Source organism: Chenopodium quinoa, unplaced genomic scaffold (assembly GCF_001683475.1).
Source record: "Chenopodium quinoa cultivar QQ74 unplaced genomic scaffold, ASM168347v1, whole genome shotgun sequence".
Classification (NCBI taxonomy): domain Eukaryota; kingdom Viridiplantae; phylum Streptophyta; class Magnoliopsida; order Caryophyllales; family Amaranthaceae; genus Chenopodium; species Chenopodium quinoa.
Genome location: NW_018743331.1, coordinates 7,638,402 through 7,659,229, shown reverse-complemented (window position 1 = coordinate 7,659,229; position 20,828 = coordinate 7,638,402). Strand labels below are relative to the sequence as shown.

Here is a 20,828-nt window from a genome sequence, read left to right as displayed (position 1 = left end):
CTTGTGGCAGTTCATCCGATTGCTCAATTATGAGAGAGCATTACAAATATATACGTACTACTCATTTAGATTAGTACAAAGCCGTAACAATCCGGCTAATTGAAGCTTTACAGCAATTGCAGACCAACACTTTTCTTCTGCCATTTGATTCCGTAAGATGATTATTCGAAAATCCTGACTAATAAAATCAATTAGCAACTAGCACAGTCTGAATTACTCCAATCCATATCAGACATGCCTTGTACTACGCTCTACAACTATTCTGGTTGTTCATAATGCCTATAGCAAGAATTAACGATGCTATACAAGAATTGAGACTAGGGTATAAGGTCAGGATTATAAAGTTGATGACACAGACATATATGCTTCAGCTAATTTTGTTAAAAATGAGACGACTTCATCTGAAGATCCTACTGTGTAACGAGCGCTGGTACGAGTTCTCCCAACAGCACAGGAGAAATAGTTATCTTTCTTCAGGTCCAGCACGTTCCAGCTGGTCTTCTCTGATGATTGCTTCTGTGAGAGCCCACCATTGCCATTATTTGTCGTCTTCTCTGTGTTTGAGGTTGAATGTTGGGTCTTTCCATGTGATGCTTTTGATCCACCTGGAGAAATTGGTGATGGCCATTCAGTAAATTGGTGGCTGCCATTGTCATTGGGAAGCTCTGGCTCAAAAAATGTGTATACATCTTCATCCTGGACACAACCAAATAAATCTAAATGTCAAATTCAATAAAAAAGATCAACAACTAATAGAACAAAATATGAGCACAGGGTTCAATCAAGTAAAATGCAAGTGAAGACTATAAACAAAGTCGTAGTAAGACTAATTCTGTGCAACTCATCTATCAGCCAGTTGCATGGGAACATTAGTTATTTCATAGTACGGGATAACAAGGTGTGCACGACTAAATTATTAGTCTAACAGCATACATGTAAAGAGGAAAATGACAGAACACGATAATTGGTTCAATACTAAGATGAATAGCCTATTGGAGGGAAGCAATCGGAACAACATTACAGAATGGAAATAAGAAGACCTGTAACAGATGAGATATGGAAAGGTTCAATACTAAGATGAATAGTCATATATTTCTAATAAATTGATGATAGATTTCCTTGAGTTATGAATAAAAAAAGACACTCAGAGTTGGCTTAAATGACCTAGATGAAATATCCAGTACAATGAAACATATACCCATTGGCAACACAGTTTCTCCACCACAAGTTTAACTACTTTAACCTATATGAAAAGCAATCATGCTAGCAACACTCATATCAGATCTATATTTGCAGACTAGGGCTGATTAATAAACGAAGTTTTGAGAAGAAAAACATAAAAAGAAGTGATTCTATACCAATAATAAGTGAGGTATTGATGAAAGGTTCCTTAGTGAATGGGCAAGGAAGTTTAAACGTGAACTATTCTTGTAGTACCCAAATACAATTTTACATGAAAGAATATGGTAAGCTATATAAAGGTGGGAGAGAGAATGGAGGGAGATTAAAAAAATAAATAAGAGCGCTACCAAAGTCCATCCTTAGCGTTTTTCTTTAAATTGGAAGGAGAGGTGGAATAGTGAGGAATAGAAGGATATATGTACTCATATTAAATCAAAATATTGCAGTGACGAGAAATGAGCTAAAGTTTGTCATAAAAACTTAGGATAAGAAAAATATAAGAAATGAAGTGAATTTTTTTTGAAATCAGAGATCAAGTCAGTGGCAAATCTGGCAATGGCCTCAAAAATATTAAAATTGAACTTCTCAATATGATTTTATGTTTTTAATATAGTAGTATCTTTTTTCTTCCCTCTTCTGAAGTATTTAAGAGTTTAAGACACCTTATTCAGTATTTATGCATTTTGGAACCTAAGCATGTTGGAACCTAAACTTTCTATAAAGAAACATCAGTGTGTTCCTGAATGGCGATTAAAAGCATTGGTTTGCTATTAGACATGAAGGATCAAATAAGGGCATTTAAACTTCACCGACCTATCATAAAAGGGTAACAAGGTCAATTCAAGTACTAATCAGATAATGAAATTACAATTAAGAATGAATCATGCTTTAAATAAGCTTACAATAGACTAAGAACATCCATGGTGGGTTCTTAAAGGTAAATGCCTTTGACTTTATGCTGATATAAACAGTAACAGATAATATAGATACGAGAATATAATTTCTCAACTTGTTCCCATAAATATTTCAAACCTCAGATAGTGACACCCCATGAGTTCTTTGATCATTGGCTTTAAACTAGTTAATCATATACTTAAAATAGAGAGTACTACATCAATTAGCAAATATACTTATATATTTGGCAGCGAGCATTGTGGCTTTTCTTAGACATCTAAACTTTATATGACCACTAAAATATTCATATAAGTCAACTCAATCCTGCTATCAATACTCAGTAGAGAATAGAATAAACATCAGATCTTATCACACTCATCTTGTTTTAGTGTTTTACTGCTTGAAAAGCAATTATACAGCACCAAGTAGGATCTCTTGGACAAAGATAGGGTTTAATGGAGATGTTAGGACCCAACAAAAAATAAAAAATGCAATTACATTTATTTCCCTCAGCTAATGCAACCAAGCAAAATGCTGGGATCAAAGATTTGGAATATACCTTCTCCAAAAAATGACCAATGCATGAGACATAATCAATTGGTGATTTCAATGGTTTGCTGTGCACTATCTCCCCTAGTATGAGATCAATAGCAGAGCCCTGCACTCAGAAGCACAAATGGAAAAAATTAACATGAAAAACACCTTCCCACAAATGAAGATCAATAAAGCAATGTAAATAAAATGTAAAGAGAAGAAAATTCACCTTTGTAATACCTACTGGTCGAACCTCAACAGACGTACTACCTGGCACAACTTCTACAGGTGCATTTGAAATAGGGCCAGTCCAAAGATGCTGCAACATATCTCTTGCTTGCAATTTTCTAAACTCGAAATCTGCAGAACCCGAATCAAAATATACACAAAGAAACATAGGTTTTAAAGATAGGAGTCCTGGAAAACTAAATAGGCCATGAAGCATACCAGCATATTTATAATTCCATACAACGGAAATGTCACGAAGCTCAATAGTTGAACGAGGAGTTCTTTCCTTGAAATACTCAAAAATATGCTGCACAAAATCAAATCAGACATTTGACCAAAGAAAGTAGATCATAATTAAAAACAAATATCGCCCAGAGAACTTGGTCAAACTTTCATTTATGAGGTAGGGACAAGAGATGTACATATACACTGGGAACCCAATCCAAATTCAAATGTTCAGGCATTGTTGTCTTCCAATCTCCTCTTGTATGCCGTAAGAACATTCCATGTTCCGCTGCCAACCACATGTCATACTCCCCAAAGTTCTAGACAAATAAGATCAAAAACAGAAACTATACATGTAAAAAATAAACACCATGTCCAATCTCATGTCTAAAATGATATGACAACTTGTTACTCAAATAATAGCAAAATAACAGAATTGACTCTAATTGAACCACAAAGCATATCAAAGAAGCAGAAAAATTATTTTAAAAAGGAAAAGAAAAGCATAGGGCAGGTTGATACATTAACTAAATCAATTCTGCGACTTCCACTGAGAATAACAATTGTTGAATTTGGGTCATTGCAGAGAACACTCAGAGGTCCTTTCAGCTCTGGATTCAATTTAGAGTTCATGTCTTTCACTTGATCTCCGCCCCTTCTACCGGAACTATCAATTGCTTCAGTCAAAGCAGCATTGAATCCCTGTAATTCAGAAGACATGTTAGTAAAGACAGATGTAGGAGCTTAGTGAAAATTATCAAACAAACGTTTACATATCCACTGGTTGTGGAAGAAATGGACTGTTAAAAGACAAACCTCTCTTAAAAAAGAACATTAACAATCAAAAACAAATCCCAAAGACTCAAAAGGTACATAGACTAATTAATTCAACATCAACATGTAAAATCAAAGGAAAAGCATTCTGAGAACATGACAGTTAAAGATTGAATAGCAACATCGGATACCATGACAGCGGACCAATTCCTTGGTTGTATTAACTGCACTTAAGTAAAAATTGATACACTGATTACTAAAAGAGGTCAATGGTGGTATGTTTTTGCAGATAGAGAATAGGAACCTGAAACCTGAAAATGATGGAGGTTACCCACAATGTTTTCATACAACGGAAAATATGCAATATGACAATTATAGTAAAGCTGTTACTTTATAAGCAATACGTCCCAATTCTAGTTTGATTCAGTTCACCACAAAGAACTCCAGCTTTAAAATTACCCTAATTCTAGGCCCTTAACTAAGGAGTTTCTTGCTGGGCCAGTCAGGATCCAAAATTGTAACACTTGAGTTTATTAATACATATACTAGGAAGGCACCTCTAATTGATATTAAGAAAAAGTAGAGAGCTTAAATTAATCTCAGAAGGAAGTAAAGTATTTTCCAGTTAAGTCCATTTAATTTTGGTGGGTGGGAGTTGGAATTAATAATAATAAGAATAATAAAAATAAAAAGCTGCATTAAACTCTAATAAGTGTTAGATAAAAGAAAGCTGTAGTTAGCGGCATCTCTTTGTATTTACATACCAACATATAGAAACATACTTGGGTTTTGCTTTTAAATTAGGGGAAAATATATGAATTGATACGGTTGTATTGAGTTAGTTAAGGATACAAATATGATTCTGTCAGAGGTGGCCAGTGGGCCGGGTTGGATCCAGCCCACCCTGACCCACATGGCTGGTGGGCCATGTGGGTCCGACCCGGTTTCAACCCGGTACCAACTCGGCACAGCCCGGGTTGTGTCGTGGGTCCAAAATTTCCGACCCAGATCGTTTGATTCGGCCCAACTTGCACAACCCGTTTTGACCCATTTAATTCGACCCACCCAACCCGTGAACCCACCCAACCCGACCCAGACCACCTTGCACGCCCAACCCGCACGGCCCACGACTTAGCCTACCCCGCATGCACGACCCACCCAACCCGCACGGCCCACACAAACTTCTTACTATAAGTATAGGAGTGATTTGATTGATTTATTTCGTACTTTTGATGGTCGTGTTAGTTTTACAAGTGATACATAGACTTCTTTTTTTGACGAACCTTTTCTTTACATTACTATTCATTGGGTGGATGATGATTGATTTATTCAAAAACTTATACTTTATTTTCAAGCTATGGAATAAAGGCATACCAGTTTTTACATCAAAGTTCGTATTATGGATTGTTTAAAAAATAATTTCACTTGAATGTTTGTCTCTTGCTAATGTAACTGCAAACACAATGTGTATTGACTATTTGAAAAATGACTTTAGTTGAATTTGTTGTTGGGTGGTAATCTCTTGCATGTTAGATGTTATGCAATATGCACATATTTTGAATCTGTCCGTTGACCCTCTTGGTGAGTTGCAACCATTGCTAAACCCAATTAGATCAAACTGTTATAAAATGGATTCGGATTATTTCCTCAATTAGATGGAAATACATGGCTATGTGTAAAGAGAGAGGTCTTAAGAAAAGACAATAGTCTATTGATACCCCTATCCATAGGAATTCTACTTTTAATTTGTTGAATGATGCTATAAAGTATCATGACGTTTTGACCCAACTCTACAATGAGACTCGTGTTAATCCTAGTGAGTTAATAACCGAAAGTCATTATTGGACTAATGTCTCTTTTGTTCGTGATGTTTTAAATGCTTTTGATAATGCAACTCATGTTTTCTCTTATATCTATGAGCCTAACATTCATTTAGTCATATTGGAGTGTGTTAAAGTTGTTTACACTATTGAAGAGCATATGAAAATTGATGGGCTTCGTCCTGTTCTAGATAGCATGAAACGTAAGTGACATACTTATTTTAGTAAATTCCCAATTATTTATGGAATCGCTACTATTCTTGACCCCAATGTCAAAGCTAAAGGTTTGGAAAATCTTGTAGAATTATAAGAACTACGTTGGTTTTGATTCCTTAAGTGCAAGCCTTCGAATTGTTAATTTTGTAAAAATTAAACAACCTTAAATATTATTTCAAAATAAAAGGTCAAAACTATTAAAAAAAACACAAATTTGGATATTTAACCCACACAACCCACTAAGCCATTTGGCCCACCCAACCCTAACCCACGAACCTAGATGAACCCAAACCCATGAACCCACCCGACCCTAACCCACCCAATCCACAAACCCAGCTTGACCCACCCTCCGACCCATTTCAACCCACCCTCCAACCCACCTAACCCACGAACCCAACTCGACCCACCCACGACCAATCTAACCCACGAACCCAACCCTGGTGTGTCCAATTTCTCTGACCCAACACACGACCCGGCCCATCCTACACTACATGGGTCGTGTCGTGTGTCATGAAACCCCAACCCGTGACCCACCTAACCCTAACCCAGCTCGCACAACCCGCATGGTGCACACCTCTACTGTCACCTATTTACCTCCCTTGGAGAATATACATAATGGATTTTGAAGTGATTTTTTTTAAAAAGGAAAAAAGATCTTTTAGACAAATGGCCAGTTAAAGAAATAAAGTTTAGCTTAATAGGTTAAGGGGGACAAGAGCAGGAAGAATTGACATAAATTTCAACTCTAATTATTTCTATGCAAATAGTTACAATATAGGAACTATAATCAAACCAGGGTATAAAGCTTGGACCTCACTTGCACATATCGAAGCTCATATCGAAGCTGCAGCACGGAGGTACAGTTCATACATGGATATTAAGACTAGCACAGCACACAAAGATTTATAGTTTTATACATTGATTCAGCTTTTTTTGAAAGAATTGGTATAGACCATGGAGCAAACTATGTATAATAACAATAAACAGCAAAATCAACATATAAGAATTACATAAACTTGCATGCAAACTTGCAGCTAAATTAAGCGAAAAGGAATGAGTACACATAAGGAAAGTTATACAATACCAGTATGAGTAGTCGGTTGCTACAATTCAGGAAAATGTTCACCGCTGAGTCAACTGGAAGTACAGGGCGGATTTCAGTTATCCTCAGTTGAGCCTCAACTGTTTCTTTCAGCTCGCTACAAAACGAAACAACAATTAAATTGATAAACAACCAAGTCAGAATTTTAGGCAAGCCTAACTTCCCAAACTTCTTTTGTTTACAGCTGAAAGAAAGGAGAACAGAGAGAAAGGACAAGCTGTCCATTAAGTACAAAACATATTACAGACATCATTGTAACAGTTTGGTGCTCTCTATCTTTCTCATCAGTGTATCAGCTAGGTGCTATTTAGTAGGTCTTGTTTCAAGGTTTCATCTTATTATTCTCCATTATAATTTCATTAATAAAAATAAATTTACACTCATTATTGCATCAACTTGGTGCTATAGTAGGCCTTATTTCAAGGTTTATTCCTATTATTTCCCATTATAATTTCATTTACTACCTCTGTTTCACATTTTTTTGCAACTTTGAAGGGTGCACGGACTCCTGGGCACAAAATTTGTTTGTGAGTGTAAGATAGAGAGAGAAAGATAGGAATGCATGTGATGAGGAGAGAGATAGAGAGAAATGACAACCTAAAAAGGAAAGAAAACATTAGTTGCAAATAATGTGTAGCATCCATTTTTAGCAAAAGTTGCAAAAATTATGAAACGGAGGTAGTAAAAAGAATCTTTTACATCTCTCTCTCTCTCTCTCTCTCTCTCTCTCTCTATATATATATATATATATATATATATATATATATATATATATATATCGGCACAAAGATAAGGTTTATAGGCTGGCAATGGTGCAGCATCAGAGTGAATAGTTTCTGTAGCTTTCTCTCTCCCTCTCTCTCTCTCTCTCTCTCTCTCTCTCTCTCTCTCTCTCTCTACACACACACACACACCAAATCTTGACATTCAGGTGGCCATTGTTTCATTAGTTGTTGGGGCAGGGCTTGGGTCAAGTTGGGTGTCATTTCAATGTGTAAAGGAGATGGAAGTGACAGGGGGTTGTGGATGGTAAGACTTGCGGGATTTTGGTGGTGTTTGTTGTGTTTTGTGGGAGATGGGAGTTTGTGGGTGGTGGCATAAAAACTAGGATGTGGATTGAGGTTGTGGTTGTGGTAATGGGTAGTAGTTGTGTGTGTGTGTGAGAGAGAGAGAGAGAGAGAAAGAGAGGGGATTGGTGGCTGCATTTCTGTTTTTGTAAAATAAAAAATAAAACTATTCAAAATGCCAAAAATTTACAGTTTTGTATGGAAAAGGTTTGTGGGGGCATTTAGATGGAATAGTGTTTAGGGAGGATTAGTTTTCATATATTTTTAGGTAAGGAAAGATCCAGTTAGGTTTTATTACTGAATAAAAAGTCTTATGTTTCATACATAATTCATTAATTCTCGACAATTTGACATCAGTTCAAGAATGTTTGTTTCAGGTGGCACAGGTGCAATACAGTTTCACAAAATAGGGAAGGTACATTAGCTAGCCAGAATGCAGGATTTTTCAAAGAAGTCAGTGTTTGAGAACAATATTTCAATTACCAGGGAAACGAAAAGTATTTTTATCGAACAACCAAAAATTTCATAATTACCCCATTTCTGGAATAACTGTGAAGTTGTCATGCTATCCTTACACAATCCTACTGTGCCAATTTTTTAAAGCTGTCTTATGCATGTATTTGATACAGCGAATGGATTTGATGTCCATGGAAATTTAACACAAGTAATAAACTAGAAAGAATAACCGGAAAAATGAATCTATATTCACATACCTTACAATAAATTCAGCCCACTCCTGAGCAGTATGCTCTGTAACATGTGAAAAGTTAATTTGGTGCCTATTTGTTCTCTCTTCATCTGACATATTTAAGGCTTTACCAATTGCAGCAGCTACCTCTGTGATATTCCATGGGTTTACCAAAAGAGCGCCAGCTCCTAAAGATTGTGCAGCACCAGCAAACTATCCACATAAAAATTTATGTTGCACTCAGCCACTAAGGACAAGAAAAAGGAAAATAACTTTGGAACAACCTATGAAGAATTAGGAACATTTTCTTATAACACCTCACTAGTAGTGTAATATGTTTAGAAAATGATGAATTCATACTTCTTTAGTATATTCTTCCAAGGAAATATTCTGTAAGATTCATGACTAGATTCAAAATGTATTCTCCTATATAATTTGTTAACTATAAGACATAAGTATTGCTAATTGAAATCCGACTTTTCTTCTTCAAAAAAAAAAATAAAATAAAAATATTAAATTAAAGCTGACTTAAAGCTACAGTTTGCAGATTAATATGGTCAAAGTTTTCTAGCCCATAACCTCACACCATATTTAAATACATAAGCTGAGGACAGACTCATCATATTGAACAATAATTAGTGTAAAATTGTCACATTAGCTCGCTAAGCTAAATGGTGAATGACCGCAGATTCACAGCCTACTTTAAAACTCACATCATGCATCACTAAAACACTATTTACCATAAATGTGTGTGTGTGCATGTGTGCATGAGGATGAAAGTACAATTTTGAACTACAGGTACGTAAATTTTTAATTTTCCTAAAGTCAATACTATAAATATAGCTACCTGATAAAATTAAGTACGTGTACAGTTCAAAAATTATGTACCTCAAAGAAGATGAAACTGTAGTTCAAACCTTATGCAACTTAAGCAGACAAATAATGTACCATGTGTTAAAAAAATGTATTGTTCTTCTCACCCTTCTCTTTGTAAGAAATTTTTCATTAGATTACTTCCTTGTGTGTGTGTGTGTGTGTGTCCTTCTCACCCTTACTTCCTTGTGTGTGTGTGTGTCTGACTGGAGTGTGTGATTTAAAATGGAAAAAAGGCAAGACATGAGTAATACAACAATGAGGCACATATGTAGTGGCCAATTGCAAGTTCATCACTGATAATATCCAAAACTAGACTTATCTCTAGAGAATGTGATTAGATTGCCGTCCTCATATGCATATACATGGAATTCAATAAATATTATCAAAAGTAAATAAAATTGAATGGTCCAGTCAAGGTTCAACACCACCCAAATTGTAATGTTCAGAAAATAAGAGGTTTACATTATCATGCATTTGGTTTGACAACAATTTTTGCCAATATTGTCAAATTCCACCTCAGAAGTGTCCATCCACTTTGTTCCAGTAAAATGAACTGTCAGGGTTCATTTTGGTGCATGATGCATGCATATAAGAATATATATATCTGTACAAATCTTAAGCCTTACCTCACTAAGAATGAGCACTCCCTTTTTTTCATCTTGGCAAGCCACAAACTCATAGCTGACCAGATTCATGCCATCCCTCAATGAAGTGACCAGTGCCACATCTGTGAAGTGATGGTTATTATAGAAAAACAATATGAGTGAACATAAATGTGCGGATAGATGTTAGCTGATATTACAATAAACCAAATTGACAATAGTGCCGTGAGTCTTGTACTTTAGCTACAAATATTGGCATCTCAACCAGATTTTAAAACACAAACACATGAATTTACCTGTGGAAAAAAGATTTAAACACCCAAGAAATTAAAATAATTAAGATGTCAGTGATAGACTTATACCAGTCACTGCATATAGAGCACAGAGAGCATGGAAGTCCAGAGAACGATCCTGCAAATAGATCATACATCTACTTCAACTTTGGGTAGGAAACCTAAGAAAAAACTAAAGGCAGAATGATTATATGCCACAGATGTATCCAACAAATCATGCTAACGAGATTTCACAGGGTCACATCCAACAATTCCATTTCAATAATGAGACAAATAGAGAAACGGATGCTTGACTGGATGGAAGAGTATTAATTTTTCCAATGAAAATTAAGAAATTAGAGATGAAAACAAGAAGCTTCATGAGAAAATTGATCTCCATGCACAAAGGTCAAGGAGGTTTTTTTAATAATTTTTTTTATTTTTAAATTCACTTTCTTACCTGAACAATATAAATCATAGTGCAGATCCCGTACATAGAGAGTTTCATATGCATGCAACTCTAGCACTGGCCACTTAGAACTGGTACAAACATTGTGTTTCAGCAAACATCCAACCCAATATTATGTTTGAGGCCTTGGCTATTACATTCCATGGACTTGGTGTTGTGTGATTCAACCTAAAGACCAAGGTGGCAATGGTGGATGTCCTGATTGGACAGCTTATACAGACATGTCTGGATGATGAACCTACAAAAGGAAAATCAAGTACCAAAGAAAAGGAACCCCTTAGCTGAAAAGAAAGCTCTTGATTGAACAAGGTCGACCACTCGGCCCACTGAACAACAGGGTCGATGGCCATCTAATGCAATCTCTCTTAGACGTCCATCGTCCATCATCACTTACCGTTTCAATATGTCAAATGGTCCCCACCCCCAAAAAGAAGCTTATGACAGAACGATAACTTGCGTATATTGTGACTTACTGCAACACCCAACCCTTGCCAGCAGAAAACCATATGCCAGTAATGTCCAAACTGACCACCTATGCAGGAGCACACTAACTCACTGCTAGGTAATCGAGCTTCAGCTTGTACATATTTGTGATCAATGGACTTCTATAAAGAAAGATCCTTATGAAATAAGTCTTAAGAAGATTCCAGTAGTATTCCTCCTAACGAAAGGGGAAGACAGAAAGTAGAAGCGATATCTGAGTTCCAAGATGCAAAGACCAACCCCTCATCATGACAAGTGATAACATTTGAATGGCTAACCAATATTTAAGTTCTAAAAGATAACAAACCTAAGGTTGCCTATAGATACGCCAACATTTGGATATCACAATCCCCTTGCATTTTAATTGAGGAAATTATCATCATATCACTTTCACAGCATTCTCTATTTAATTCCTCTCTGAAATCCTCTTAAACACTTCACGAGAGGGTAGCTCATATGTCTTACCAAGCAGGGTGTGTCCATTTGACATTTATTTGTATGCTTGTACTCAAATTGTAATCATTCTCCATTCACCAATAGAGGAACTTCCACGGGGTGTTGTCATTGCATCTCTCATTCCTTCCTAAGATATTTGTCCCTCTTGCTGATTTTTTTACAATGGTCATACCCACATCACTTGGATTTACTGAACTTAAAACTTTATCCATTGAAATTCCAAAGTATCCCTCCAAAGTATTACCTACTCATTGATGCCTTCTCAAGTATCATCCAGTAGGCCAATGTCACTTTATCCAATCGGGTAACAACAACAGAACCTAAGCAAGAAGCACTTCTCAATTTTGAACCTTCATCATAGGACAAGTGTAAAGAAACTACACTCAGCATACATGGTGTACAGCACAGACAGAATGAATCATGGGAAAGCATATCAAAGTGATCAAACCGAGTTAAGAAACAAGCAGCTTCTTTTTTGTGTCCCATTCCAGTATAGTTAGTCTGCAGACATTCATTTCATTTACAGAAACCAGCACAGTGAAATTTCTATCCTGCCTAACACAACAACATGATTATCACTTACAGGGACTGAAAAACCGACAAAAATCTTCAATCTTCAATATTATATTGACTACATCATCCCCTGGAACCCTCAAATGATATAAATCATAAAGATACACCAAACAATGAGACAAATACTACACATAGGAGGTTAATCTAAACTTTTGACTCTAGATATAGATAAGGCCACAAATTCAACATCTTAGCAGAAAAGCAAATATAACCTATTCAGAGCTCTAATTGGAAAATAAAGAAAGAAAGAAAGAAAAATATGAAATAAAATAAAATTTCAACTCCCAATTCTCCCATAGCAACTCAAGCAACTTATCTAGAATGATTGAGATTACATGCATAAAGAATCATAGAAAGAATTTAAAAACAGACCAAATGATGTATAGGAACACGCGTAAAAGTTCCAAATCTCCCATTTATGCGTCCGACTATTTCATGAACTTGACTCGTAAGTTTTTGATCTGTAAAACGATTATAAAAATAGAGAGTGAAGATAAAAATAAACACCAGGATGTGGAAATGGAGCAATAAAGACAAAGAACATAAACTCAAGCAACTCATGGAGCACAAATAACAATCAGACAACATTGCAAAAATACATTACAAATCAGATATGTTAAATGTGCCAAATATACCTGCAATATATTCAGAAAAATTGGCATCATTTGTGCGATATCACATTGGAAAACAAACAAATCCTAATGCAATAAGATGCAACCTAGTAACATTTAGACCTGGTTGTTGGACAGGGTAGTAGGGTCAGTGCCAAGCTTATAGGGCCCTTAATGGACAGGGTCCTTATTGGGTAGGGTCAATATAGGGCCAAAATGTTTGTCCAATTTGATACATAAAGAAAATAGATAATGTAAAAAAATTTATATACATATAATCGTATATATCTGTACTTCGTACTTAATTATGGCTTTGTCCAATATTTATTTAAATTGATATTTTGTTGGCCCGCTAACCGCATTGGCCCTATAAAATGTGACCCTTTTTGAACCGACCTGTAACCGACCCGCACTGACCCTGACACGACCCGACCCGCCCAATAACCAGGTCTAGTAACATTATTGTGTCACTGAATTAGTGAATTTACCACATGCTCTTAGAAACTTTTAGCCCATAATACATAACTTTATTGAACCATTTGTCATCATGTTGAACAAAATCTCAACCAGCATGAAGCTATTCAGCTCTTTTTACTAGAGAAAAGAGTGATGCAAAAGAATACTTTTACAACAGTAACATTCAATATATGCATGCAATAACATGTCATTTTCTCATTGAACCAAGAACTTAGAAAATTTTATAATGGAGAAACAAGCAAAGTAAATTATATCCCATTATTCCTATTATCCATAAATAATGCTCACTCTAATATAATATTTCCTCAGTTATTCATACACGTACAGTTGTGTGTGTATGTGCAGATATATATGCATATGTACAATTTATATCATTCTGAGGAGAGGGCAGGTTGTTGGGGCAAGAGCTTACATTGAGTAACATCCGTTCTTGTTGGAACAGCAATTTGGAGCAAAACAACTCTATCCCGCCAGTAAGGATTTTCTTCCAGAAATTTTTCAAAGGCGAGTATCTTTTGTGGAATTCCTTTTATCATGTCAAGCCGATCAACACCTAGCATTACCTACCACACCAAAATTCATATAGCACTAGAATATACAATTGTGTAGCATAGTAATAATTTGACAAAATTCAAATAGACGATTCGGAAGAATATAATTAGCAGTAGCATTCCAGATTTTGCAATTCATATAGCACTAGAATATACAATTGTGTAGCATAGTGATAATTTGACAAAATTCAAATAGACGATTCGGAAGAATATAATTAGCAGTAGCATTCTAGATTTTGCACATGATAGGAAAATTGAAGACTCCTATTAAAGAACCATAATGCAATTTAACTCGCTCACCTATTGATTAGAAATATTTATCGGGAGCTATCTAAAATGTACAAGTTTTGTAAACAATAACTTCATAATTTTTTCAATTACTACTTTCTCTGTTCTTTTTTACTTGACCTTGTTTGACCTTTTCCCGATTAAATTCACATGCCTTTAGAATCGTCTCAATAAATACTAGGAAAAATTGGTAAAAATAATCCCAACTTTGGATTATTAAATAATCCCAGCTTTCTTTGGTCCTAACCGGTTACTAACCTGTTATAATAGGTTAAGGTGATACGTGTCACCATGTGATTGGTTGAAAAATAAAAAATTAAAAAAAAAAACTTACAAAAATTTTAAAAAAAAATTTTAAAATAAAAAAATAAAAAAAAAAAATTGCCCAGCCACCACCCATGGACCACCTTCCCCACCACCCACAAACCACCTTCCCCACAACAACTGCGGCGGCCAAAACCACCTTCCCCACCCACGTGCCGGACAGAACCCCCTCCCCCGCGTCGGTAACTCCCTTTCCCCCAAAACTACCAGTCCTGTAGCCCAAAACCCCAAAAATCCCACCCACGACCACCCAAAATCCCTAAATCACCTCCCCCACCGCATAAAAACCCCTAGCCGCCCCTCCCCCACTATCTAGGGTTCCAATGGTGGGGGAGGGGCGGCTGGGGGTTTTTATACGGTGGTGAAAGTAGTTTAGGGATTTCAGGCGGGTTTAGAGCTGCGGGATTGGTTGTTTGAGGGAAAGGGGAGCCGATAAAGGCGTGGGCCGGCGTGGGGGAGGGGGTCTGGGCAGAGCAGGCGGAGGCCGGGGACTTGAGCTAGGTCGGTGGCAGGCCAGACGCCGGTGGTTGCGTGGTTGTCGTGGGTTGGGGGCTTGGGGTTGGGTTTTTTGTTTTTATTTTTTTTTAGTTTTTTTAATTTTTTAATATATTTTCAACCATTAACGCGATGACACGTGCCAATTAACTTTAAAAAAAAAATTACCTGTTTAACAGGTTCCCGGTCACATGGGACTATTTTGAGTGAATGACCCCAAAGTTGGGATTATTTAAAGCAAATGCGTGAAAGTTGGGATTATTTTTACCAATTTTTCCTAAATACTATCATTTAATTTTTTTATTTTTTACTTATTCAGGTTTACAGTATGTTCGGATAGAGAAAGAGGAAGGAAAAGAAGGGGAGGGAGGGGAAGGGATGGGAAAGGAAGGGGAAGGGAGATGAGTTTTCCTTCCAAATCTCTCCATTATTGGAGAGATCAATATCATACAATTTAATCCCTCTCATTTCTCTACCCTCCGATTCCCTTTCTTCCTCATTTGTTATCCAAATGATAGATAACTCCCTTCATTTCCCTTTCCTTCCTTTCCCTCCATTTCCATCCAAACAAAGTGGATATTGATGGTTAAACTTATTAATTGATTAGTTTGATGAATGAAACAAGTCGAATGAAAAAGTATAGAGGTTTACTGATTAGTTTGATGAATGAAACAGGTCGAATGAAAAAGTATAGAGGTTTACAGTGTGTGTGTAAAATCATGCTTGTAAAATCTAGAATGTACCTATTCATGAAAACCGTAACTGATTCTCTCTAAGGGCCCATTTCAACGTTTTCCCTATTATTAACATATAAATTTACTACATCACCCTATGTTGCTCATACTTCGATTTGGGATCAGATCCTCCAACACTCTAGATGTTATAAATTTTCATATAAAGCCACTATATATTTGGATGTCGTGTCATGACGAAGCCAATGTACAACATGCCAACAAGGTGTTGAAGTAACATAGATATTACCCCTTATTGAGAAGGGGCATTAATCATTCAATCATCCCAAATGGAAGCAAATACTCTTAGAACATAAAAAAAAAATCTGAATATTGAAAAATTTCCCTAATATTGGATAGCTTCATATGGATATTCTTGAATAATACCAAAACACTAAGGACATTTAACAAAACAGAATGTCGACAAGCGGAAAACCCAAGCCCATTTTCTCATTTTTTTTGCTTAGATGTTTGATGTTGCTCAGCTTTTGTGTATGAAATGGTTTTAATGGTGAACTCAAAATCCAAAATCAGTTGAGACTTGAGAATAGGGGAAAAGAATTGGAGTGGGCCACATGGATGAAATAGTAGTGCTACCAAAACAAAAAGGTCGACAGTGGTAGTTGTTTTAAATATATAAAATAAAAAAATAAAAATAATTAGATAGTTGATTCCAAAAGGTGAGCTCAAAATAGACAACAAGCCTACCTTCTGACCAGCAAATCTTTCCACTAATTCCTTAATATTCTCTTGAACTTGAGGAACTTTAAGTGCTCGAATGAAACGATCAGAATCAATCCCGATAGGAAACTGAAAATTATCAACCATGATGCACATAATTCAATTATTAGGAACCAGGAAACACTGAAACAGAAACAAAAAGAAATTTACAAAATGAAACCAAACAATATATATCAGCTAATTCTAAATCAACGAGCTAATCAGAAAAACATATTGCTTGAACATACAGCTACCACACGGGTCAATCTGCCTTGATCATCCTCTACACCTTCAGGTCTGCCTTCAAGTCCAAGAATATGAGTGCAAGAACTGACAAAGTGCCTCGCATAATCATAGGTATGAAAACTGCAAGGAACAACATTGATACTATAGTTAACAAAATTTGAACAGTATTGCTACTTGAAATACTAAATTTTTATAGTTGAAGCACTTAAGTCAATATGTACACATGAGTATCTAGTCGATGTCGAGATGTCAAAAAAAAAAAAATACTGCACAACTCCAGAAGACCAATTGGTAATAAATAACCAACCACCAGATATTTGTAGGAGTGATTCTGTACACACTCAATAGTCAGAACTAATAATATTGGCATGACAACAACTTAAACTCTATCACTGAAAATGAAGACGTAAATTCTCCTTTAAGCTAATGAGTATATTAACAGGTCAACAAAATGACCTATTGTTGAACACAGATTTTACATAATTCATAATTTGAATTAGCATTCATAAAATGATGATAACAAGAAGTCTAGAAACATAACCTGTCGCAATGCCACTCAAAAACTTTTACCAAAATACAGTTTTGCACTGAGCTGGGATAGATCTATGACTAAAATATAGCTATGCAGCAAGCAAAGGAAACCTATCAAGTGAGTGAAGCAGCCATAAGATCATGTATAAAATGCTTACGTCCTCCATAAAATGTTACTCCATACTAGGATTTCACCAATTTCGATATACTAGCAGTGCTGTAACAAATAATTAATACTTCGTAATAAATAATGTATTAATTATTACCAAAAAAAAATAAAAAATCACTGCACAATTCAAAGAATGTGATTATCTATTTACTCATTCAAAAACTACACAGCTTTTCAAACAGAAGCAAATACCAACAACAACCCAATAAATAAACAGCAGTGTAACAGCACCCAAAAAAAATAATGATCATAAAAAATCGAGCTATGTATAGGTCACAATTTCTAGAACAGCTATCCATCCAGTATTCCAATGATTTATTAAACTACATCCTATGAAACATTTAATAGCCAGTTACATTACATAGGCACATATTAGATCCCAATCAGCCAATCCTTATGTCAATCACAAGAAAGGGGTTCCAAGACTCCCAAAAACTCTGACAAATTACTTACAAAATCTCCAGCAGAAACTGTTCATCTAAGGTTGTAAAACTGAGATTCTGAGAATGTCATTTGTTCACTCAATCAACATAACAGCATTGGTAAACAAAATCTCAATAGATGAAAAGGCAATATTTGAATTACTGAAGAGTGTCAAAGCTAGATAGATAACATTGTTAACACTCAAGCACTAGTCTATAAGTATATTATTGTATTTGATGAAGGCATTAGTCTCGACATTATAGATGTAGGACTAGGATCAGGGTAATACTTGTGATAGATATGATATGGACAAATCATTGTTTGTGCTTGCTTGTAAAAGATATATACAGACAACGCATTAACAAAACACAGTGATGTATAAAGGACGACTTACCCAACCAAATCAGCAGCAAGAACTGCACGGAGCAGTTCTGAACGAGATGGCAAGGTTCTGTGGATTTCAGAGGAAGGAAATGGAGTGTGGAGAAACCATCCAACCTTCATCTTGCTGTTATGCCTTTTTAGGCACTCTGGGAGGAACATGAGATGATAGTCATGACACCAAACAATATCACCTTCTTCATAGTGCTGATTTACCACATCAGCAAACATCTGGTTTGCCTTCTTGTAAGCAGCAAACTGAGATTGAAAACTTCTAGTGGTAGCAAGCCTATCCTCTTGAGGTAGACCAAGATAATGAAAAAGAGGCCACAATATGTTGTTGCAGTAACCATTATAATATTGATGCACTAACTCTTCATCTAGGAAAACAGGTATACACCTCTGCAATTATATGAGATTGAAATCTTATAAAGAACGGAAAAATAGCGCAGTAATAATACTAAATGTCATGCAGAAGGAATCCTCACAAAGAAAGTTATGCAGTACATATGTTCCAATAATTAATCTAAGTAACAAACCTTCTCTGCAAGAGCCTTTGTGAGAGCTTTTTGTCCGACTTCATCAGGAACATTAACACCAGCCCATCCAATCCACCTTGCCTCAAATTCCTTTACACCTTTTGGAAAGCAAAACATAGCATTCAAAATTCTACTTAACATTTGTAGCTCAGGAAGCTTCCTAAGAATCTAAGATATTGGTCCATGCACATAAATTCAGAATTGACACTCAAGTGTAAGATTACCTAAAAGAGCAGTAACCAGCCCTCCAACATTAACTTCCAATGACCAAGAGTCTTCACCTCTTCTAACAGCAGACACCGGCAAACGTTTAGCAACCACTAACAGTCTTTGGGAAGGACTTCCAGCCACAGCATCTGCTGAGTCTTTTTCTACATACGAAAAATCATGCCCGCCACCAGGTTCGGGGCTATTGTTATCATCCGAAATTTCATTGTTAGCCCTGTTTGCTCTTTTTAATTGCCTCAGTTCCAGTAGCCTGGATATTCTACTCGTTGGTGCATTCGAATCACCATTATACTTGTTTCCAGGCATATGCTCAATCTGTAACCCACAAAGAATATAACATATAAGAAAATTACTACATTTATAATCTGAAGCATTGAACATTCAGGTTTTAAAGATATCTTATCTTAGTCCAAAATCAGTACACAATCAAATAATACAAGAGGCTGTTACATAAGAATAAGTTACTGTAATAGTGCAATGAATTATGAAAAACTGCAAACAAGAAGTTCCTAAAAAGCCAGTTAAACAAGTAAAAAGAGCAATTAAATGGGCACTCATTTAATTAGAACAATCCAAAATGACCCAAAATCAAATAATTTGACTTGACTTGACCACAAACATTAGCAATAAAACACAAACATAATTCAACCCATAAAATTGAAAATTGAACTGTAATTAACCAATAAACTTCAAAAATCAATAAAAACAACAAATGCCCACAACAAAGAATCACATAAAAATCAACACCCATTAAAACAAACATAAAAAAATAAAAGATTTCAAGTAAAATTACAAAGACCCACCTCAAAGAAAATGCATATAATATAAAATTAACAATGCCACAATACTAAGCAACTACAAAAATAAATTTAGCCTCACCTTGGAGTCAAACCGTCAGAAATTGCTTAAAATCAATTTGATCAATCAAATTGCTTGAGAAATTGATTCAAACCCAGAAAAATTCAAACATTCAAGAACTGGGAAGCGAATATAAATTCGTGGGGTGTCGAAAAAACAGAAGAGAGAATCTGGGGTGGCAGAAGAAAGGCAAAAGAAGAGAGCATAAACATAAGTATGAAAGAAAATGGGATACTCGTGTAAACTTTATAAGGTTCCAACGGAAGGAAGCCATGCAAGAGCTCTCACCATTATTATTAATATTGATTGTTTCTGAAAAATGTGATTTTGTTAGGTGACGTATACATAATATTCCATCTTTGATCAACGAAATCCTAATTTATTTAAGTCAAAATGAAGAAAAAACACCTCTTTTCATTATCATTTGTTTTGATTAAAGGCTTCTTTTAGTGGTCGTTTGGTTGGACGTAATTAGATTTTATGGAGTACTTATGTATGAATTACAATTAAATATTGTTTAGAGGGTTCTTTCAGGGGTCGTTTAATTGGAGGTAATTAAGTTTTATATAGTACTTACATAAGTTCGACTTAAGATTCGGAATAATTTGATTCAAAACAATGTTGTTTGGGATAAGAAGATCCATAGGCATGAAGTGATTGTAAATAGAATTTGTTTTGAAGTGTTTCATAGGATAAGTAGTATAGCAAGTAAGAAAGTTAAGGCTAGGGAGCTTAGTTGGCTTAAGGGCAATTGTCTATGGGCTTAGATGTCTTAGAGTATTTTTTTTATCTTGT

At 35.7% G+C, this 20,828-nt stretch overlaps 1 protein-coding gene across 1 annotated transcript; it reads right to left on the bottom strand.

Annotated features, from left to right (window-relative positions):
- Positions 1-116: 116 nt before the first annotated feature.
- On the bottom strand, positions 117-20,368 carry LOC110737866 (alpha,alpha-trehalose-phosphate synthase [UDP-forming] 1-like). Its single transcript, XM_021918216.1, has 18 exons — positions 20,055-20,368; positions 19,172-19,490; positions 18,948-19,045; positions 18,422-18,810; positions 16,907-17,024; positions 16,647-16,748; positions 13,962-14,112; positions 12,834-12,922; positions 10,571-10,619; positions 10,233-10,333; positions 8,756-8,943; positions 6,958-7,072; positions 3,586-3,765; positions 3,261-3,383; positions 3,058-3,145; positions 2,840-2,970; positions 2,636-2,734; positions 117-696 (listed from the first exon to the last, which is right to left on the bottom strand). Exons 2-18 carry the CDS (start codon positions 19,479-19,481, stop codon positions 337-339), a joined length of 2,691 nt encoding a protein of 896 aa, XP_021773908.1. The 5' UTR covers positions 19,482-19,490; positions 20,055-20,368; the 3' UTR covers positions 117-336.
- Between the last annotated feature and the right edge of the window lie 460 nt (positions 20,369-20,828).

What these genes read in the sequence shown, in the direction of transcription:
- LOC110737866 (XM_021918216.1), bottom strand. Translation starts at nt 19,481, where the DNA reads ATGCCTGGAAACAAGTATAATGGTGATTCGAATGCACCAACGAGTAGA. An exon ending in AAAGATTTGCTGGTCAGAAG is followed by an intron (nt 14,113 to 16,646) that starts GTAGGCTTGTTG and finishes TTGGTGTGGTAG; the next exon opens with GTAATGCTAGGTGTTGATCG. An exon ending in GTGTTCCTATACATCATTTG is followed by an intron (nt 10,620 to 12,833) that starts GTCTGTTTTTAA and finishes ATCTATTTGCAG; the next exon opens with GATCGTTCTCTGGACTTCCA.